Below are 21386 nucleotides of genomic sequence, written 5' to 3' on the forward strand. Positions count from 1 at the left end.
TTTTCCTCCACCTTATCTGCATCCTCCAAGCTCTGCAGCCGTGTCTTGATGTTTTGCTGAAGCTCCTCGGTGCTTCGACTGAGCTCACACACCTGCTGGCTCATCGACTCAACGTGCAGCACCTCAGACAGCAGCTCCACTTTCTCCGCCATTGATTCCAGATCTCCGTGGAGCTCCCGAGACTCACGCAGGACGGTCTGAGAGTGGTGAACAAAGCAGTGAATTAAAAGCATGGTCAGTGTGGTTTACTGGTAGAGAAGGATGGATTTCCTGCTAAATGTGCCTCTCCTGAGGGTGGGGGTGCACATCTACACCCGTAACTCACCTGGTACATCCGTATCTGCTCCTGCAGATGAACAGAGGAGTTCCAGATGATGTTTGCCCTCACCAGACTTCTGGCTTTCTCTGACCACCTCACAATGAAGTCCAGCATTTCATTATACTCATCTAAGTAGCAGACAGCCTGAAGAGCCAAGATTAGAAATCACATGGTTAGAGTTCACACAACAGAATAAAACATGCTTCATTATACGCTGTAACTACACAGTACAGTTTGAGAATGTGACATCATAAAATAACATTTGTACAACATTTGTCTGAAAGAGCAAACCTTTTTGAGCCAGTTGTTCCTGCAGTCTGCGAGCCGTGTGGTGTGGTGATGCATCTCTGATAGCCTGCTGATGGCATCACTTAGCTGTTTAGCCAGCAGAGGGTTTCTGCGGCCAAACTCTTGTACATCAGAATCCAGCTCTGACAGAGTGTGACCATAGGAGTCCAAGTCCTCAGCCAGGCTCTGTGCAAAGGAATATGACATGGATATCATATTTAATGCTTCAATGTTTCTAAACAAACTACACATTCACAGTAACACCATGCAAAACTAAATAACGCACCTTGACCTCTTCTTTGGCATGATCAACATCTGGAGATTTTTCTTTGAATTTAGCTGAGATGGCTTTGAGTTTCTCTGAGATGTCATGGATTCTGTTGCTGAAGTCCTCTTTTATATCTCTGGTTTTCAAAATTTCTCTCTCTTTAGAAAGAACCTACAACACGAATAAGACATATAAACATCTCACAACTACAACTGTCATATGCAATCTAATTAATGCAAAGTGAAAGAGATATACTGAGATCAAATCTAATCTGATGAAGCAGTACCTGATCCTCACTGGCACCCAGTGCTAGTGACACTTCAGCCAGCTGCATGGAGATTTCAGAGGGCAGTATAGTATAGAGGTCTAGGTACTTGCTCTGTTGCTGCTCTGCTAATTTATCCACATTCTGTCGATAAGTGATCACATCTGCATGTATAACCTATGCACAACAAGGAGATGTTAGAAAAAAGAAATAATACAATAGGTAATAAAATGCTCAGTAGGTAATGTAAGCTTGAATAGAAGAAGAAGATAAACCTCAAGCTCCTGCAGTTGAGAATCAATGTCTGGCGTTGGATTGAGAAGAAATTCCCTGGTCTCCTGGATCCAGGCTTTCACAACACTAAGCTCCTTCTCCACTTCCTCTCTGTCCCTCAGTTCCTGAGCTGCCTGAGCCCGTTTGGTCCTGGACTGTGTCAGGAGGCTGGAGTCAAAAAGAAAATGACATTAATCAGAATCTGAACGGGCTCATTTCTGATAGCTCAGATGGATGTTTTTAATCTAAATAATGTAATTCAGTTTATGCATAACTTTTTATTGAAATTGTAATTTGTTTAAAAAAAATAAATACAAATGTCATTAATAACAATACTCTCACTACCTTTCCATTTGATCTTGTACAGCTCTTATCTCCTTCAGGCTGGGCAGCTCGTCTTGTTCATTTGTTGGTGAAGGCACTTCCACATCATGCAGCAGACTCAGGGCATACTGCCGGAGCAGGGTTAGGGAGGAAAGCTCCCTCTCTAAATCTTGACTCAGCAAGTCATGCTGGTCTAATAGAGACTGAAGGGTTGCCTTGGAGGCCTTCTCCACAGCACTGTCGGGGAAACGACTCTGGAGCTCATCAGAGACTGCCCTCACCTTCATCATCTATAAGAAAGATCAAAATCATGAAAGCAAAGACTATGTAAATACAGCTTGGTTATTCATTCAATAATCAATTACACAGTACCTTTTCTCTAAAAGTCCACCATTCCTGTGCTGTGTCCTCAAGGACTTGCTCCTGTCCCCGAGCCACACTGCGTAGTCGGGTCCAGCGCTGCCACACAGTGGTCATTGAGCGACTGATGGTGGCCTTGCTGGCATCGCTTCCCACCAGCTCCAGCTGAGCAGCTTGCTCCTCTAAACCACTCAGCTTCTCTTGGAAGCCATTCACCAGTGATACAAGGGACTGGAAATGTAAGAGACAGTGATAAATCAGGCACAAAACACCACCTGTTTTTGCATAAAAAAGGACTGGACAATGATTCCTCATACCCGGTGAGTGCGCAGCTTATCTTCAGCCTCTTGACTTGTGGCTGCCTTTGCAGTGGAAAATTCAGTCAGCTTCTTTTCAGCTTCATTCAGAAGTTCAATGACAGTCTGGCGTGCCTCCTGGTATGACTTCCACTGAGCCACACAGCTAAGTAAAACAAAATGTGACGGTGAAGTGCATTAAAATAATGACCACATCATCTATTACACAAACAACATTGTTCTTTTGTTCTCACTACCTATGAAGGACGTCCTGGTGACACTGGAGCTGATTTCGGACTTCCACGCCTCTCTGCTTTGCCGAATCAACACTCACACGGAGGTGGTCTTTAGCTGTGGGGTTCACCATGTTCTGCAGTTGAGGCAACAGGGCCTGCAATTCCTCCAGGTGGAGGAGAAACTCCTGTTCTGTGGCTACGATGTCTTCCTGCTGCCTGAGACATTCTTCATAGTTCTCCACGTCCACACCCAGACTAGCTTGCTGCAGAAAGGACACAGCATCCTCCAGCCATTCACAAGCTGACTGCATCCTGAAGTGGTACTTCTGGCACAAAACCAGGGCTTCCTCCAGAGTAATCTTCACACAAAAACAATATAAAAAGATATCAGACACTGTTGATGTCATTTATATTAGTATAAACCTGCAATCAGACATTAAGGCTAAAATAGCAAACACACAAATATCATCAAATATCATCCCACCTGTTTCGCACTGAGTGCTTTTTGAACATCAGCCTGCAGCTTTGCCATTTCTTCCAGGCTTGTATCTACATGGGCTGGAACAAGCTCATTGGCACTAATATACTTCTGTTTCTCCCTGCTACTAAGAGCAGCCACAATCCTCAGTCTAGACTGCACTTCCTCCTGCATGATTTGCTGCTTCCTGATCTCCTCCTGCACCTTCTCCACCCTCACATCCACAATCACAGCGCAGCCTAGTTCATCCCGGACCTGCTGCAGCCAATCCAGGGTCCTTTTCATTTCCGTCTCAAAGTCTTTACTTTGAATAAACCTGTTCTCGCACTCTTCTATCAGCTCCCCGACTGCAGCCTGCAAAGACCGCAGCTCCTCTTGCCACAGAACCACTTGCTCCTTAGAGGCATCATGGGCTGCTTGGTCCACACGGGGTGCAAGAGTGTCCATCTGCTCCATGAGCCTTGACAAGTGAGAGTTGGCACTTTGGAGACTCCCTGCCAGAGCGTGGTAGTTCTTCAGCCTCTCCTCAGCTGACTGGGTTTCTGCATTAACCTTAACCAGCTGCTCTTTTGTGGCCTTTAACTCAGAGTCAACCTGCATAGCCATCGCCTTGTGGTCCTCAAACGACTCCAACGTTTCATCGAGATGCTCTACTTTCTGTTCAACCAGCCGCTTCAGGCCGTTGTACAGACTCACAAGCTGGGTCATTTCCTCTGGACGCCATGGTTGACCAGTACTACGAAATCCCTCTTTCTTCTGGTTCAGTTCACTCACAGCTAGACCAAGGTTACTCAGATCTGACTGAATGGCTTTGTAATCACTCTGCAAACTGACAACCTCTTCTGTTTTCAGCCCTACAGGCTGTGTGCCAAGATTATTGAACTGTTCCTCAAGCTCTTTAAGTGCTTTGTGAGTGACATCTATGAAAGAGGTGTATTCATTCCTTGTAAGAATTGCCTGCTGGATTTTCTCCTGTTTCTCTTTGGCCAGGGCTAATATGCTATTATATTGCTGCGGCAGTGTGTTGAGTTTTTCATCTAAATAGCAGTGGTCCACTTCATTCAGGGTGGGCAATATTTCCTGTCCAGCTCTTTGTACAATTAGGAGGAGGTTTTCATATTCTATTGCCTGTTCAACTATCAGTTGATATTTCAGTAGTTGTGCTTCCAATTCAGCATCTCCAACCATCAGATTTATTTCAGGAAAGGTGACGATATCAGCTTGTTTTAACCACTGGCAAATCTTCTCTAGATCCATCTTGAAATACTTTCTAGAGACAAGTACTTTTTCAAGCTCTTGAAGTTTCTGGCCACATCTATGAAGCGTTTTGTCAAAGATGTTTTGCAACTCCTGTAACTTTGTGAGAATCTCATTTCTTTCTTCCTCACTGGCATCTCTCATCAGATCCCTCCCCTGGGACCACAAGGAGGTCAACTCGCTCTGATAGGCTTTCAGACTGCTTTGGATGTTTCTACATGTTCTGACCTGCTTGGCCAGGTCATCAGGTAACAAAGCAATATACTCCTCTGCCTGAGCCTTCTTCTCATTCTGCTGCACCCAGGAAATGGACTGGCACACAGCCATCAGAAACTGGGTCCTCTCTGTAAAGGCCTTGCTGAGATGTTTTCTGCGCTGTACCACCTTAACGCTGAGAGACTCCACTTCAGCTTGTGTGTCAGAAATCATCTGCTGCAGGTGCTGACGTTCGCTGAGACCCAGACGGGCCAAGACCCTGTCAGCGTCGGCCATGGCCTGAGCCAGAAGGAGCTGTTTGGCCTCCAACTCACTGCAGATGCTCAGGTGGTCAAAAAGGAAGCTCTGAGCCAGCTCAGGAGGAGGACTCATTTTCATCGCTTCAGACAAGGCAGGCTGTTGCTCTTCTGCCCAATCCCGTGCCTCTCTGAGACGGGCTTCCACTTGACTCATGTCCTCTAGTGTCACCACGGAGTCCTGGATTTTCCTCTCGATGAGGTTCTGCATTTGTGACCATCGCTGCTCAAAGTGGCTGATTTGCTCTTTTACCAGCTCCTTGTCATCCAGGTTCAAATGTTGGATGACTTTCTGTTTCTGATCTTTAAGATCCTCAAGGGCACCTTTTTGTTCTTCCAGAGTTACTACAAGTTTCCTTAAAGCCTCCAAGTGCTGAGATGAACTTTCAGCATCCGTTCTGTGACAAAAGTAAATGATTCATTATATAATAGTTGTTTGAAACATATAGTGTGCACATAATCTTGATGTTGTGAAAGCCTTTTGATTGTTACAATAAAAATATAATTTGAAAACATCTGAAACCATTTCTAAACAATAATGGTCATAAGAATTGCTGTTATAAAATCTCCTCTTACTGTGACCAAAATGTTAAGATGTATTCTTTCCTTATTAGGGAATGGCAATAAAAGATATGGAAATATGTGCTGACAAAAAGTCACACCTAAATACACACCTGGCCAAAGTGTCCCACTCTTTTGACACCTGTTCAAACAGCGCCTCCACTGCAGAGATGCACTCATGGTATTCTTTAGACCTCTGCAGGTCCTCCTCCCTCTGGTTCTGCAGCTTATTGGCCTGATGACAGAGATCAAGCCAGGAATGGCTCAGACGGTCGAGCTCTGCGTGTTCTGGAGAGTCCTGACCATCAGTCAGTCTGCTCACGGTCTCAGTCATCTTGGTCAAGATACTCTGTTTAGACTGCAGTTGCTGGCTGCATTCCTGTGGAATAAGTAACACACACAATGGAACCGCTAAATTAATCAGAACAGTGTACAGATGTGTCTTTAATCCCTACACACAACAAGTCAAAATGTTTGATTAGATGTTAATAACAAATCAACAGCAGAACCATGTTTAGACTCTCATTACTGTTAACGTGAAAATCAGACTTTGCTTTTAGTAAACATGACTGCAGAAGAAAAACAGCTGATTGATTTATTGATTGATTGAGTCCTATTTGCCGTATCATAGGATCAATCATTAGGATTACTGATCCTTACCTTGGCTTGTGATAGCATGTTTTGAGCTATCTTGATCTCCAGCTCTGCGGGCCTTCTGGAGAGGCTGAGGAGCTGCTGCTCCATGTCCTGAAACAGGCTATTTAGATCTTGTTTCTGTTCCTTGATCTCCCTCCAGCCTTCTGACAGCTCCTGTGCAGTCGACATCCTTTCCTCTATCTAAAAACACAATTACAATGATTATTTGCAGGAATGGAAATCATAAAACCCTTCTTTGTACTATATATTAACACATGATACTGACATGCAGTCTGTATTTGTAGAATACATTTGTTGTAATTCTAATTTCAATTCACTGACCGTGAGTTTGACCTGCTGGACCTCAGCAGCTGTTACTCTGACAGCATCATCAGACAGATCACACACAGAACACACCAGGTCCAGGTAAGTGCTGGCCTGCTCATGAAGGGCCCTGTAGTGCTTCACCTGTGTAAGTAATTAATCAAAAATAAATGGCAGAAATTCAATTTAAGTGCCGTCACTGCATTTCAAGAGCAGGAATATTTGCACTGTGTGTTAGTTACCTGCTTCAGTGCCTCCTGCAAACCAGATGGTCCCTGATCATTGAGCTTGAGCTCCTCCTGCACAGTGGAGAGCCAGGTTTGGCACTGCTGGAGAGTGTCCTGATGACTGACGTGTTTCTGCAGCTCCCGGTCTAGACTCTGGTAAACCTGTTGAACAGATGAGGCACAGTAAGACTCTAAGATGACAAAATGAAACAGATAGTTTAGATTCTATATTTATAAATATAGAATATGCGTATGGTTGCTGACTTGTACTACTCACACGTTGGGCGGTGCTGCAAATGGCAGAGTAGCTGTCTCTGGCTCCCTGTTGGTGAGCCTGGACTTGTTGACTGATCTTTGCTTGAACTTGGTCTGTACAGCTGGCAACAAGACCTTCTCCTTTCTGCTTCAAACTAGTGAGACGCTCTTCAAAACTGGATATCTCCTCCATTATAGCCTGAAAATTAAGAAAAGCATTCAATGTCAAGTTATTTTAATGTATGTCATAACAGTAACTGTAATATTATTAAGTTCACAATAAAAATTGCCACAATTTGCTCACCTTGTGTCGGGCAAGTTGCTGAGTAGCCATTTCCATACTGCCGGTCTGCATTGAGTCAGAGGTGACCAGCCTACTGGACATCTGTAACAACCATTTCTCAACGTCCTGCAACTCGCTGTTGTAATCCTCGTGGTCTTTTACCCACTCCACAAGATTCTGGACCTGTGTCTGAAACATAGCAATAAACAAATCTCAGTGTGATTTCTTCTGAATAAAAAAACATCTTGCTAGACACAGTTTAAAGGTCACCTTACCTTGGCTGCCAAACAGAGGTCTAGGTAGTCAACCTGCAGTTTTTTCATGTTTTCACTTATGGTGGAGTCATTAACGGTGTTGAGCAGAGCCTCTCCTTTCTCAACGACAGATTTCACTGCTGACTCATGAGACTGTATTGTCTGCTGGATGGTCTGGGTACACAAAAAGTAAAAACTTAGTAGTATTATTGCTCCGTTTTCCCTGGTTTCCAAGATAAAAAAGAGCAACTAATGTAAAGTTACCTTGTACTTTGCTAGCTGAGCCTTTTTCTGGTAGAGTTCAGCTTTAGGTTCTACACTTGAAGCTAAAAGGTTCTTGCTCTCCATCACCCACTGGGCTTGGGCCTTGTATTTATCCATAAAGTCTTTGGAGAGTGAGATACATTTCTCGACGGAGCTATGCTCGGTGCGCAGAGCTGCCATCAACTCGTCTAGTTGGAAAAGACGGGTTTCCACCTCTTCTTTCAGTTGTTCTGCTTCAGGCTCCTCCAAAAATGCCATGGCTCGCTCTGTCTTCTCCCTCATCGTCTTCAGGTAAGTGTGACCCTGCTCCATGTCTGCCTGAAGAGCCTGAAACATACATGAATTAGCATTTTTATACCATAAAATCCATAAAATACCATACTGATGGCCTGTGCTCTGTGTCATTGAGTGTACCTCTAGTTTCTTTATCTTTCTCTCCATAGCAAAGCGGTCTACTACATCAACACTAATTGCCACAGTGCTGAAGTTATTCTGAGCTGTGCTCAGCCAATCTGAGAAGGTCCTGAAGACACACTGCGCCTCCTCAATGCATGACACCTCCTCTTGAAGTTGTTTGATGGTCTCCTGTAATTTAAAGAAAGAGGAAAAATCAACAGAGGTAAATACTTTAAATTGACATTAACATTTACAGCTACATGTAACTGTAATACTGTACAGTTCAAACGGGTGTTACCAGTAAATGCAGAAGGAGGGCATGGTAGCGGGCTGTGATCTGGGTGGCTCTGGTACTGATTCTGCTGCTTATATGGGTTTCATCTAGAACTTGCTGAGCCAAGAGGGTGAGGCCCTCCATCTCCTCTTGATAAACCAGTACTTCCTCCTGCCAACCCTGATCAAACAAGGATCGTTAGTAATGTTTGGGAATATGATTCCATTATATGCTGAAAATGTCTGAAAAGTTCCATCACTAATTACTTTGTTGAAATGACTATTTGTGAAAACTAGAGAAACTGGAGTGAACTAACCTTTATTAGCTGGAGCTGAGCGTCTTTTGTGGCTCGATCCGACCGCCGATGGCTACGCAGATGTGCCTTGGTCTCCATGCTCTTTAGCCAGCTGTCAAGACGCTGGAACTTTTGCTCCATCTGCCGGAGCTTGGCCAGAGCACTGTTGAGCTGAGCCCGTGTGTCGGCCAACCGGGCCTGGTACAGCCTCCACTCCTGCTGCAGGGACTCCAGGGCTCGGTCTTCTATCTGAGGCAGTCCCCAGGGGGTGACCAGCTCTCGACTGACCAGCAAGGTGTTAAGCAAAGCCTGGCCCTCTGTGCAGTGCAGCTGCAGCTCCTGTAATCACACAGATGTTGTTGACAGTGTTTAGATAATACTGTAAATTAGCAGACATTCTGGCTGTGTACTAGCACTTGTAGTAACAGAATTTAACTTGTGTTTATATACAGTTTTACCACCCTGAATTTCAGACCTGCAGCTTTTGGAGAGTCTCCTCCAGCATGTCAACATCCCCCTCCAGTTGAGTGTAACAGCCAAGCTTCTCTTGTTCCTGTTCCAGCCAGTCCTCAAATGCATGGAGGCTCCGTTGATACTCCTGGTGGGCTTTCACCAGCTCCTCTGCTTTACCTACTGCCCTCTGAGGACACAGTGAGGATAATATTTAGCCAACATCCTTTGTTGATGCTGTTTTCCTTGAATTTTGTGCTGATAAATTTTACTTCTTAAATGAAATAGTATTTAAAAGTAACCATATTAAGTGCCAATGAATCATAGCCTATAATTAATCTGTAGCACTTGTCTATATAATAAGATATATAATGTATGTAATGTAATGTATATTAAAAATACTACTAAGTGTTGGACATCCTGCTCTTTACCATGGCATTGTCTTTGATGGTGTTATAGCGCTCTTGCAGATCTTGGAGCTCAAGTTGAGCGACATAGTTCTCAGCAATGCTGGCACTCTTTGCAGTAATGGTGTCCAGCAGGGTGCTGTGGCTGAGGATCTCTTCATACAGCAACTGAAACAACATGGAAGCTTGAGTTATATAATCAATCAACTGTGCTATCTTTCTAATTTTCACTAGATGTGAAAATCAGGGTTTCACTAGTGTATTCTCAGATCAAGGTAACATACTAAATCATATATGACCCTTTTTTATGATACAGGATATTATGATACCTTAGCTTTGCTTAGATTGGCAGTTTTGTCTCTCATCTCTGGGTACTGTTTATCAGAAGGATCAAGACTCTCCTCCACACGTTCAACCCAAGACACAAACTGTCGCACATCTTCTTGGTAACTGGTCCACTGAGACAGGGATCCCTCCAGCTGACTGTGGATTTTAAGCAGAAAACCAATGTTATGTCGTGATGACTGAAGTCGGATGTCTGAAACACATTCTCAGCTGTTTGTACAAACCTTTTGCATTGGATTGAAGCTGAGAGGAGAGCATCCCAGGAATCCTTCAGTTCCTGTATTTGTTTTTGGACTGCAGGTACACCCTCAGCAGATGTATTTCTCTGAACTGACTCTCCTCTTGTGATTAACATCTTTAGCTGGATCTCCTTTTCTTGGCGAGCAGTGAGCAAAGCCTAGTGGAACAACAACGTGCTTGTGTTTATTACAACAGGGTCATACATGTCATTTTAAAAAGTACCAGTGACTTTACATACCTCCAGCTTGATCATCCTGCTATCAAGAACATTTTTGTCAGCAGTGGGAGTGCAGTAAGTCTGTAGCATGTGGCTGGTGTCAGCCATCCAGTTCTGAAGCTCCTTCAACCCTTGGGAGAAAAGCTGGTGCTCAGTCACTATTCGATCGATCCGTGATGCCTTTTCCTGAGATACAGCAAAGCAAAGCACAATAAGAAAATGATCACCATAGCTTTTCAAATGGATTGCAAAGTAAGCACAACCTAACTTATACGTTGATGTCTAACAAAGAAAACAACAAATGAAAAAGAAATATAGAACTTACGGTAAATAAGGAAGAATTAGTGTTTGATTATGGTTAGTACATTTGTTTTTTAATATTTGTAAAATAAAGTCAGAGCTCGATCCAGTCTAGTGCCTCTGCCTCTTCTCCAGCACTACACCCCAGAAAAGCCCCAATGCACAAGCAGATTGGTAGACATTACTGTACCTTGGTCAGGTTGGTTAAAGCTAGGTACTGAGCAGAGAGTTGCGACACACGGTGCACAAAACCCTTGCCGGCCGCGTGTTCATCCCACAGCAGCTGGGCCTTCTCTTTTAGTCTGATCAGCTGAACCTCTTGAGAGGCTAACTCCTCAAGCACAGACTGGAAGAGCACAAGCAGGTTATCAAAGAGGCATGCAAGCTGACACATACAAGACAGTTAACTTCAGACAGAGACTGAGGGGTTACAAATGGCAACGTGGCAAAAAGAAAAGAAAATGACATAGATATGGCAAGAGTTACTGTAAAGCTCTTGGTGGTCATTGTGTGCAATAAAGGCATCTATGAATAGACAGGTTTAAACGATGAAGACATTATAAAGGCACTGCCTTTTATGAATAAAGCAAGCATTAATTTACATTACATTTTGTTAGGAAGACATGTAAGAGCAGCAAAGAGGAGCAGACAGATGGCAGCAAATTAAAACGCAAGCAATTGGCAGTTAGCATAAGCTCATGGCAGTGATTCCTAAAAGAACAATGGCAACACAGGAATACCGCACTAAAAAGTAGCTGCGATGGTTTGCTTCTACAAAAGGTGTAGTCAGGTTGATCTCCTAGCATGGAGTGGTTGTTGCTCTTGAACATGACTGGTTTTGAACATGAGGGATGTGTCAGGCTCGCTGTTTTCTGGACATTAGTACCTGTAGCTTGTGAAGCTCCAGTTTCTTGGCTGTGAGATCGTGAAGTCTCGTGCTGCTCTCCTGTACAGCCAGCTCTGTGGCATTCAAACACTCCTGGAGAGGCTCGGCGCTCGCCTCAAAATCTTTCATTTGAGACAAAAGGTTCTGAAACACACCAGGTGAGGAAATAAAAGAGTGTGTTGACATGTTTACTTTGCTTAAATTGTATTAATCATAAACAGGTTTAAATTATGTAATGTGATACTATGTGAAATCAGTCACACGCTTACTTGTAGACTTGTTTCTCTGTTGTGCAGGCTGGACATCATATTTTTCCAGTCCTCTCTGGCAGTGTTCATTTTGGACCGAACTGCATCGACTTTATCTTTTGATGCAACACTAGAGAGAAATTCACCGTTCACTACCACGCCATTCAGCTTTGACTGACCTTGTTCTCTATCACCTAGAAACTCCTGAGAAGAGACGCAACAGAGACGAGATGAGAACTCGGTTCATTCGACAAGTTGTGCTGATTTGTGCTGATTTTCTTTTGGCAGCACATTTGTCTGTTTCAGGGCATTCAACCAAGTGCCTTACCTGAATCTTCTGCAAGCTACACAGGGCCTCACTGAGATTTTGAGGCACGTCAAAACACTTGGCTGTGTTGATTTTGGCATTGACCAACCACTGCTGGAACTCTCTGCAGGCTGAGCGAAACCCTTGTTCCAGCAGCTTCTCTTTGCTCTGGCACTCTCTGGAGGCTTGGAGACTCAGACTAAAAGCAAGTAGGAAAAAATAATTCAACATGAATTATTGTTTATCAATTTAAATATGAATATATTTCGATTTTTTTCATTTTTTTTTTATTTTTTATTTTTTACCTGTTGTATTCTTTAATGAGAGCAGACACTCTCTCAGACTGTGTGCCCATGTCCCTGGAGAAGCGGCACAGATCGTTCAGTTGGGTCTTCAGACTGTCAGACATGGGCTCAGCTTTAACAAGTTCTTCTAATGTGTCCTGAAAGAAAAACAAATATAATGAAATGATGAACAACAACAAAATGCTCATTACCAACTGACTTTATATAAAAATTCACTGCTATTGTAACAAGTCAAAACCAACCTTTGCTATTTGCCAGCCTTTAACAGCCTCCTCTCCCTCATTCTTTCCCTCTGCTTGGGCTAACCTTAGACGCCAGCCCTGTAGTTGGCGGAGGAAGTCGTGCAGGTCCTGTTCTAACTGTCCTGAAAGGTTGTTGAACTCTTGTTCTGAGCTAGCTATCTGAGAGAGGGCAGTCTCCAAACTAGCCCGTGTTTGTAGTGCTCCACGTTCCCACTGCTCCCATGATGAAAACAAAGCTGCCTCCTCTCGCTCCATAGCTTCATAGCCTCCAGAGCCCGTGTGATCTCTCGCCACTGCCCCACATCTCTGAACCCGGCTCAGCCTCTCTCTGCCTCGCTGCTTGGAGTCAAGTAATTCCTAGAACGGGAAAAAGGAATAAAATGAATACATGAAAAACAAGAAAAGTGCTGTTATGAGTAGGAGGAATGACTGAATGTTCATGCTCAGACTTGGTAAGGAGCTCAGATACTCAGGATGTCTCCCAGGTGCCTTCTCGCTGAGGTATAGTATTCAGGTCAAAGCCATAATGGGAGCAGACACTTTTTTAGACATTTCTTCAAAACATTTTTCCTTACCTGCACCTTGGAGAGCTTTCTTTTAATAGAGAGTGAGTCTCCTGACAGGTCAGACCATCTCTGGAGCTCCTCTTTTGCTGAGATCAACCAGTCATTGAAGTCTCTCACAGCATCAAGGTACTGCTCATGTTCAGACACAATGTTTTGCATAGACTGCACTTTTCCCTTTGTGGAAGAAAAATAGAGTATGAACACCGGCTGCTAGATGTTATATTTTATAAAGGTCCAAGAGTTGGCAACCAAAATTAAAACAATTACACATTATGCATTTAACCTACGCCTGCAGCTGGATTACCTTGACAACAGCTGAGATATCAGCAAAGTGTGCATTGAGCTCTGCCCTCGATTCTGGTCCAAAGGTCTGGTCGCCAGTTTTTTCATGCATCTCCACAGCTTTGTCTGTTAGGCGTGACAACGTTGCTGCATGCGTGTCCACGTCAGCCTGGATGGCTCTGAGGCGCTCCAGCAAAGCACACTTCTCTTTCAGGCCAGGCTGCTGAGGCAGCGTCATCCCCACCTCCTGTTCCACAGACTCCATCCACTGCTGCAACTGGCTCTTGTTTTCCAGAAAGCTGGTCCACTGGGCCACAGTCCACTCCAGACGGCTATGAACAGATATAACATTTTGTAGGAAATGAAGAAGTGCATTCAAACTGCATTATAAAGTAGCATCAGTCCACTTCTTTACAGGGTTCAGAGGAGGGCACATTTCCTACCTGTGGCAGCTCATAGATGTCATCAACATATTGGCCCACGCATCCTTCAGCCTCTGAAGCTGTGAACAAATGGCCTCCTGGTCCTCCATTCTGTTGTGCTTCAGGACCTGTTCTCCTTTTCCTACTGTCATGTTAAGCTTCACCTCTCCCTCACCCTTCATAAGCAGAATATCCTAAAGAAAAAAGAAAACTATTTTACAGCAGCTAACAAAATATTTATGTGATTCAAATTGTGTCAACATGATATAGAAGTAAAGGTTCTGTTTTATTCACTGACCTGTACAAGACCCAGCCTTTTCTCCAGGGTCTCCTTATTGCCAACTGTGCTGTTGAGTGAAGCTAGGCGCTCCTGGACGCCATTAAGCCAGGACCAGGTAGTCTGCAGTGTCTCCTCAAACGCCTGCTGCTCCTGTAAAGTCAGCTGGCAGCTGCGCAGCCTCTCTCTTACACGCCTCAGCAAAGCCTGATGCTGTGACTGTAATTGAGCTGACACTCTTGTTTCACTACCATCACCTCGTCCACCCTCATTCAGTGCCTGTCCCTCCTGGCATAACCGCTCGAAAGAATCCCTGCACGGGAGGAAGTACAATGTAAAAGTAAGTTACAAAGAGGACTTTGACGTTTAGCTCTGAACAATCTCAGATGGCTGCTTTTGTTTCTCAGTAACTTCTCTAAGGACCTTTCTTTGAGCACCTCCTGCTGATATTCTTCCACTTGTTCGAGCACAGCCTTTTCTGGACCACGTTGATTGGCTTCAAGCAGATCTGTGGTCATCCTTTTTTCCATGTGCTCCAACCACCACCTGAGTTTCTTCAGCCGGCCCTCGAACCTACAAAGCAGGTGCAACACCATGCTTATTAATCTTCTGTTTACGATGTTTTCTACAGAACTGGAATGTGGGACACTTACCCCTTCATGAGGGATGCACTGTCTTCAAGGATCTGTTGGTTCTGTCTGCACTGCTCCACAAAGCTGTCCCAATCCTGTTGAATGGAGGAAAGATGCTGCTGGACCTGCCCAGCACTGGCTTTGGGAAGATGAAGCAGGAGCTTTTCTCCCTCCTCACAAACCTGAGTAAGACGTACCTCACCCTCCTCCACACGATCCATGGCACCCTAACAGAGAGCACACGTCACTTCATATCCTGACACATATAGACTGTATTATATCAAATACTGTAATATAATGAGTTTGAACTATCCCAGTGGTGTCTACACTGTATACAGTTAGTTTTACCTTTAGTTTCTGTAGTTTGCGTTCCACAATTTGAGTGTCTCCAGATCGGTCACAACACTCTTTCACTATCTCCCTCTGTTCTGAAAGCCAACGATGAAACTCCTGAACTAAGTCTGAGAAGCAAGAGAAAGAGAGGATTATTATATATAGTGGCTGAGGATCAGACCTGCACATCATTCAGGAGGAATATTAGCCCATTTGTCCTGCAGAACTGCTTTAGCTCTGTGTTGGCCACTTGGCTTCTCCAAAAGGTGCATTTTGTTTTTCTGATATAGGTAGGTCTGATATAGATACAGGTGTATCAGGTAATATATTATTCATATGTATTGTAAACTTGTCAACAGGTCAGAACCCAGTAGTACAATTATGTGTAGTACAGTAGTTGTAGTTGCTACTCACCATTAAACTGCTGCTGAAGAAAGGTTTGAAGTGAAGCCAACGTCCTGGCAGAAAGTTGGTTCACAGACTCGTATGTTTTGATGAGGTCTGTGAGCGCTGAACCTAAACCAGCCAGCTCTTCAGAGGGGTATTTTCTACACAGGGTGTTGAGGCTCTCCCTGGTGGAGTCGATGCTTCCCTGCTGATTTTGCAGCTCTTTCTGAAGATCCTTTAAAACATACGGTGTAAAAAGTTTATTTGTTTATTGACTACCCTACATATTCATGTATGGCAGATACATATCGGAATAATTACTTCTAACATCGTACCTTTACTCTGCAGATGTCCTCAGGATCTGATCCAGTGGGAGAAGATACCAGGGAGTCCTCCATGCTTTTTAGCCATGCAGACATCTGAGTGATGAAGTCTTCCAGTTGTTTCCTTTGGGAACTAAAGTCCAGTAGGTTTCCTCTTGCTTGTTCATGTAGCTTCTGAACAGTGTTGACCTTCTTGTGCAGGTCATTCTCCAACACCTAATTCAATTAGAATTAAAAAATGGGACTAACTCCCTATACATGGAGTTCACAACAACTCAGCACATTCTGTGAGATTACAATAATGATCTGTACCTGTAATTTAGCAGGAGTCTCTTGGCTTTGGCTGCATTTCTTCAGCTCTGACACTTTACTCTGCAGGGTTTCAAGTTTCTGCTCCTTCTCACCTATTTCTGCCTGTGGGTGTATCAAATGAGAAAAACATGTATTACACCTCCTCTGTCTTGTTAGTGTTGGTTTTATTTAGCATCTTATCTTTATCTGTGAGATCCTATAGTCTGAGGTTGAGGCTGCACAGTAAGTGTTGTCTATGACCCTCTCTGTCTGCATTAACAGCAATTATGAAATCAGGAATCATACCTGTAACACTGAGAGTCTTTCCGACACCTTCTGGCTGTCGTTAAGGTTGTTGAGGCTTTCGTTTAGTTCAATCACACAGCTGCTTGTCCAGCCCTCAATCTCCTCACTGATTTTACGCACATCATCCCACAGTGCCAAATTCTGGTTCAGGTGATCCATGTTCTCTTCTATTTTCTCAGACACCTGAGAAGCAGGTTAAATAAATCACAAATATAATTTCTACAAATGTTTGTTCTCTATTGTAAGTTGAGCAAAATCATCATCATCATCATCACAACTGCCGTCAGACTTACATCCAGCCACTGATCAACAAGTGTCTCCATGTCCTTTTTCAACATTTGAGAATCACAGTCAGGGATCTTCTTCAGTTCAATCACCAGCTGTTTTCCTTTACTGGAAAACTGATCCAGTTCATGTTGCTTTCCACCGATCTCCGCCTTCACTGCCTCGTGCTACAATTGGAACATAACATTAAAGCATAACCCAGAAGTAATACGTCTTTATTTCATTTGTGTAATCAACAATTAATAAAATAGTTCATCTTGAAAAAGTTTAAAAGTAATTTTGCCCCTAACCTTAGTTAGTGACCTCTTGGTTTCCTCATGGTCTTTCAAAACATTGCTTATGTCAATTAGAGGTTCAGTTCCTTCAATGATGCTGCTGATGGAGCTTTTCAGGGTTTGATATTCTCTCATAAGATCAACAAGGACATTGCATTGTTCCTGTCTGTAAACGAAAAAAGAGGAATGTTACCCTCCCCATGTAGGAACGTTGTGATGGAACAGAGCTTGTTGCTAGGATTGTTCTTACTATTGACATAGTGGGATGGAAAACCTTATACTGTTCCTTTAGTACCTCTCTGTGATGAGCCTCTTAGTGTCCTCCCATGTGGTCTCCAGCAGGCTGATTTCTCTCAGCACTTCTCCAGCCAGCTCTGCGTCTCTCTGGGCCAGCTGGTTGCCCTTGTCCCTCAGCCATTGCTCCTCATGCTGATGTGACTGTAGCTCATCTTCCAACTGATTAAAGAACCGTAGCCTGAAAGACAGGTATAGTGTGTTGCTGTTGTGCACATGTTTTAAACCACAAATTCAACTTGACAGTTACTGTATATAACTGATCTCATGTATATACTGATCTAATTACACCTGTGTAATGCTTTACCTCTGCTGTAGAGCATGGAGGCTGGGCTCTTTGAAGCTCTGGTGGTCTGCTTTTTCTTCAATGTCCTCCACAGCTTTGAGCAGCTGTTCTTTCCGCTGTCTAAATGAGGTCCACAGAGCCCCCAGGGCCTCTGCTTCACTCTGCTTTGTACCGAGTAGGTTCCTCACAGCATCCAGTTCAGCGCTGAGTGAATCGGCCAGCATACGACATGATTTACGAGACCCTTCGTCAGCACCAATGTGCAGGTGGCTTTTGCATAAACTGCTGTCCAGGTTGACAGCTAGAGTCTCAAGCTGGTTAATATCTGGGACTATGGTGGCCAGCTCTTGTTGTAGCTCCTCTACTCTTCCACGGTCCCAACTACCAGCACTCTCCACAGTCTGTCTGAGACCTCGCAACACGCCTCCTGCTACGCTGTGGGTCTGCAGAAAAACCTCGAGCCTTTCCAGACATTCTAACTGGAGGTCTGCTATGTGCTGGGCCTCCGTGTAGGGCTGGAGACAGCTTTCTGCTCTGCTGCGTAGCAGCTGAGCATCACCAGGTTCACAGAACTGACAGAGCTTCTCGCTCTGCTGCTCCAAGCTCTGTCTCACACTGGACTGCTTCTGTAACGCAACCTGGGTCTCCTGTAAAAGGCAAGTGATAGAGGATGAGGTGTTGTCTTCGAGCAAGATACTATTCACCTGTTCAGTGACTTTTAAGTGGTTCTGGAAAAAAAGGAGGAATCTGCATTTACAAATGGAGAGTGATACATCTTACCTTAACTTGTGCAGCGGCAGACTGCAGGTTGCTAATATTTATTTGAGAAGTTGAGTGCAGATTAGAAAGCATGGTCTCACTCCACTGGGAGAATTTAATAAGGGCCTGGTCGAACTGTTCCACCAGTGAGACGTGGTTCTGAAGCTCTTTAATTCTGAGACAAAATGGCAGCACAGTGAGTCAAACCAGGCAAGAAAACACTTAACAAACTGCTCCACAGAGGAGCGATCCCTCTAATCCACTTCACTCCCTGTCGCTTTTCCTGAGGTCTCTTCAATTTTTCCCATTATATGTACAATAGAAAAAATGTCCTCTCACTGTACCTTTGAGGAAGGACTTCATTTTGGACAGTAAGTCTCCTCTGCAGGGTCTCCAACTCATCTTTCAGCTGCTTTACTCTGTCTTCAGGGGCCGAAGGAAATAATGACATCCCTAGAGACACCAATTCAGCATGAGCAGGCTCAAGGGACTGGACCTCAGAGTGCAATGCCTGCAAGGTAAACAATTTATTTACTTATGTATAATAATAAATCATTAATTTACCATGTATTTCAGTGTTAAGACTTGGCTTATATGTGTTCTGTAAAGTTATCTGAGGTTGTGTTTCTTGTACCTGCAAATCTTGTAGCTCTGTGCGGAGTTTGGTTTTATCAGCTGACAAACACTGACTCTCCGGTTTGGATGTAGACTCACTTCTCTCCAAGCAGGAAACAAAATTTGATCGCTGTTTCTCAAACCTAAAAACGAAAGAATAGAACCATCCAGTAGCATTAACCCTCTATTGCATCATTATTTATTTAACATTATTTCATTCATTTATTATCCAAATCAAAAGATTAATTAATGAAGGTCTTACTTTTGCCAAAGAGACAGCAGGTTCTCCAAAGTGCTCTGTTTGTCTTTTGCGTCTATTACATTTTGGTCATAGCTGGTGTTTAGTTCTGCCACAGTCCTCTCTGCCTGCTCTTTGTCACTGAGTCTTCGAGCACCAGCTGACAGGGACAGCAAGGATCCCTTCACTCTTTCCAGACACTGAGAGACATCCTGGTGGAAGAAAAATAAAAGACAATGACACAGAAAACAATGGCTTACTGTGATTTCAATTTCAAATATGTAGCATGAATATAAAGAGACAACTGAAGACATCTGAATACCATGTGGTTTTGAAGAGCTTTGTAGGTCTCTGATGAAGACGTGCAGGATTTAATAGGTTGCTCCAGTTTTTTATGTAGCTCACTGAGAGATTCTTGCACCTTGGACACAAAGAAAATCCCAAACTGTAAACTTCATATCCTCCCTAAACACTGTAGACTACAAGTATCAGACTGAACATTTACCTCCTCCAGATTCAGTTTGAACTTCTGCTGGTGAGAGGAGCTTTCCTCCAACTGTCCATCAAGCTGCTGTACACTTTCCTTCAGCTCTTCCCAGTACCTGCCGATTTGGGTCAGACGGGCCTTGATGCGAGCGGACTCCCCTGAAGACACAAACTGGGCCAGTGACTGGGAATCTGCCTCCAGTTGAGAAAGTACCTCAGCTCGCTCCTGAAGCTCTGCCCCAACAGCCTGGACACACAGATACAGATATGTGAATAAATAGTGTAATGTTAAATTGTGGAGGGCACTTTAAACTATTCCAATTAATATGGACACTGAGGCCAGGCGGCCGAGAGCAGTGATGGAGAACTTGGTAGGTAAACGGTAAGGTAAGAGGCTGCAGCCTAGAGGTCGTTGCTCCAGTCTTATTAAATAGAGTTGGGCTCCACTGAATAGAAAGTGGCATTGCTGAGTGCTTTCTGAAGAGTGAACCCTCATCTTAAAAGCAAACCTATAAATAGTACATTGAGACAGTTTGAGGTTGTCGGTACCGAAACCGCACAGACAAACATAAACCACAGACTTCAACCAGACTTGTGCTGGTGTTTTCCTACAGAAACATCTCCTTAACTCAGCCTTATTGATTTTAACAGCAGCGTTCTGTGGTTTTGTGGTTGTTAATTACTGACATTAAAAGACACAGTGTCTGTAGCTTCATATTAATACTTTACCTTTACTGTGTTGATCTGTTGCTCAAGTGGCAAAGTAGACGTTTTCAATACGTCCAGCTGTTTTTCCTTTTCAGATATCCACAAGGAGAAGGTTTCAAACCCGGCTCCAAACTGATCCCACTGAGTTTTCATTTCTTCCAGAGTCTTCACACTAGAACAGAAGAGTAGAAATTATAAACACTGAGCAATAGTTATGAACAAACCTTGGGATTAATGTAAAATGCATCTTACTCTTTTCTGAGTCCAGCCTCTACTTTGTCCACTTGCTCGCTGAGGGAACGAGCTTGTTGTAAAAGCAGAGTCTTGTTCTTTGGACCAAGCTGGATTTCTGTTGCTCTCTTCAGCAAAGTGTTCATATGAGAGGCCTCTGCTTCACATTGCTTCAACAACACCTGTTTAAAACGTAAATCACATTGTACCATTCTCTGTTTTGCTTATACACTGCACTTCCATTACACAGAATAGGTGGCCTAAAGAAAAACGCCACTTACTCGAGCTTGGTCGAGTTCAACAGCCAGGCTCTCTGGGCTGCTGAAGTTCAGGTCTCTCTCCATTGTTGAGCTTGCCTTGTTAACAAACTCATGCACGGCTTCCTGCTGGTTATCAAACTCCTGCCAAGCTGCCAGTGTAACCTATCAAAGACAATGGGCCCAAATCATTAGCTAATGTACAGCTAGTAAAGATTTACAATGTGCTATGCTGCTGCTTGTTAAATACAGTATTATTTAGGAAGCAGTATAAAACATATCGCGAGAAAATGCATAACTTTTATCATGTGTAAAACAAACTGCATCCTTATGTATGTATGTATGCAGATGATACCTCCATGTTTTGTGTTGTCAGCTGAGGCAATGAGTCAGCATTAGGGGAAGGTACCACAGCTATTAAAAGATTTAACAACATCAAATCTCATTGGTTTACAACTTTCCAAGTGTCTCTCACCTGAAACTATACTGCTTCCTCCCTAGCACAGATAAGCTCAAAGTTTCCATTTCAAGACTGACACAG

General features: G+C 43.7%; 1 protein-coding gene across 9 annotated transcripts in view; it reads right to left on the reverse strand.

Moving 5' to 3' along the window:
* syne1b (spectrin repeat containing, nuclear envelope 1b) overlaps positions 1 to 21386 on the reverse strand; it is a 65841-nt gene that overhangs the window by 23978 nt on the left and 20477 nt on the right. For 8 of the 9 annotated variants that reach the window (XM_026339332.1, XM_026339324.1, XM_026339327.1 and 5 more), the window contains 57 exons: positions 20870 to 21010; positions 20610 to 20770; positions 20379 to 20529; positions 19669 to 19896; positions 19486 to 19584; positions 19188 to 19375; positions 18945 to 19068; positions 18655 to 18821; positions 18332 to 18485; positions 17573 to 18198; positions 17267 to 17446; positions 16987 to 17137; positions 16705 to 16863; positions 16412 to 16594; positions 16127 to 16228; positions 15827 to 16030; positions 15519 to 15726; positions 15120 to 15232; positions 14793 to 14998; positions 14563 to 14712; positions 14161 to 14452; positions 13884 to 14056; positions 13463 to 13772; positions 13168 to 13332; positions 12593 to 12949; positions 12351 to 12487; positions 12067 to 12244; positions 11760 to 11942; positions 11491 to 11634; positions 10795 to 10950; positions 10326 to 10490; positions 10072 to 10244; positions 9832 to 9985; positions 9527 to 9670; positions 9121 to 9285; positions 8667 to 8984; positions 8375 to 8530; positions 8095 to 8265; positions 7681 to 8007; positions 7438 to 7590; positions 7184 to 7351; positions 6902 to 7078; positions 6640 to 6786; positions 6416 to 6541; positions 6098 to 6274; positions 5551 to 5816; positions 3114 to 5274; positions 2651 to 2988; positions 2415 to 2559; positions 2110 to 2328; positions 1759 to 2027; positions 1416 to 1581; positions 1162 to 1317; positions 894 to 1046; positions 611 to 793; positions 326 to 463; positions 12 to 197 (listed from right to left, as the gene is read on the reverse strand). In XM_026339332.1, coding sequence (XP_026195117.1) covers positions 12 to 197; positions 326 to 463; positions 611 to 793; positions 894 to 1046; positions 1162 to 1317; positions 1416 to 1581; positions 1759 to 2027; positions 2110 to 2328; positions 2415 to 2559; positions 2651 to 2988; positions 3114 to 5274; positions 5551 to 5816; positions 6098 to 6274; positions 6416 to 6541; positions 6640 to 6786; positions 6902 to 7078; positions 7184 to 7351; positions 7438 to 7590; positions 7681 to 8007; positions 8095 to 8265; positions 8375 to 8530; positions 8667 to 8984; positions 9121 to 9285; positions 9527 to 9670; positions 9832 to 9985; positions 10072 to 10244; positions 10326 to 10490; positions 10795 to 10950; positions 11491 to 11634; positions 11760 to 11942; positions 12067 to 12244; positions 12351 to 12487; positions 12593 to 12949; positions 13168 to 13332; positions 13463 to 13772; positions 13884 to 14056; positions 14161 to 14452; positions 14563 to 14712; positions 14793 to 14998; positions 15120 to 15232; positions 15519 to 15726; positions 15827 to 16030; positions 16127 to 16228; positions 16412 to 16594; positions 16705 to 16863; positions 16987 to 17137; positions 17267 to 17446; positions 17573 to 18198; positions 18332 to 18485; positions 18655 to 18821; positions 18945 to 19068; positions 19188 to 19375; positions 19486 to 19584; positions 19669 to 19896; positions 20379 to 20529; positions 20610 to 20770; positions 20870 to 21010 — 12891 coding nt within the window. The remainder of the gene's footprint in view (positions 1 to 11; positions 198 to 325; positions 464 to 610; positions 794 to 893; positions 1047 to 1161; positions 1318 to 1415; positions 1582 to 1758; positions 2028 to 2109; positions 2329 to 2414; positions 2560 to 2650; positions 2989 to 3113; positions 5275 to 5550; positions 5817 to 6097; positions 6275 to 6415; positions 6542 to 6639; positions 6787 to 6901; positions 7079 to 7183; positions 7352 to 7437; positions 7591 to 7680; positions 8008 to 8094; positions 8266 to 8374; positions 8531 to 8666; positions 8985 to 9120; positions 9286 to 9526; positions 9671 to 9831; positions 9986 to 10071; positions 10245 to 10325; positions 10491 to 10794; positions 10951 to 11490; positions 11635 to 11759; positions 11943 to 12066; positions 12245 to 12350; positions 12488 to 12592; positions 12950 to 13167; positions 13333 to 13462; positions 13773 to 13883; positions 14057 to 14160; positions 14453 to 14562; positions 14713 to 14792; positions 14999 to 15119; positions 15233 to 15518; positions 15727 to 15826; positions 16031 to 16126; positions 16229 to 16411; positions 16595 to 16704; positions 16864 to 16986; positions 17138 to 17266; positions 17447 to 17572; positions 18199 to 18331; positions 18486 to 18654; positions 18822 to 18944; positions 19069 to 19187; positions 19376 to 19485; positions 19585 to 19668; positions 19897 to 20378; positions 20530 to 20609; positions 20771 to 20869; positions 21011 to 21386) is intronic. The other variant, XM_026339328.1, reaches the window with a different exon arrangement.

Source organism: Anabas testudineus, chromosome 22 (genome assembly GCF_900324465.2).
Source record: "Anabas testudineus chromosome 22, fAnaTes1.2, whole genome shotgun sequence".
Classification (NCBI taxonomy): Eukaryota; Metazoa; Chordata; class Actinopteri; order Anabantiformes; family Anabantidae; genus Anabas; species Anabas testudineus.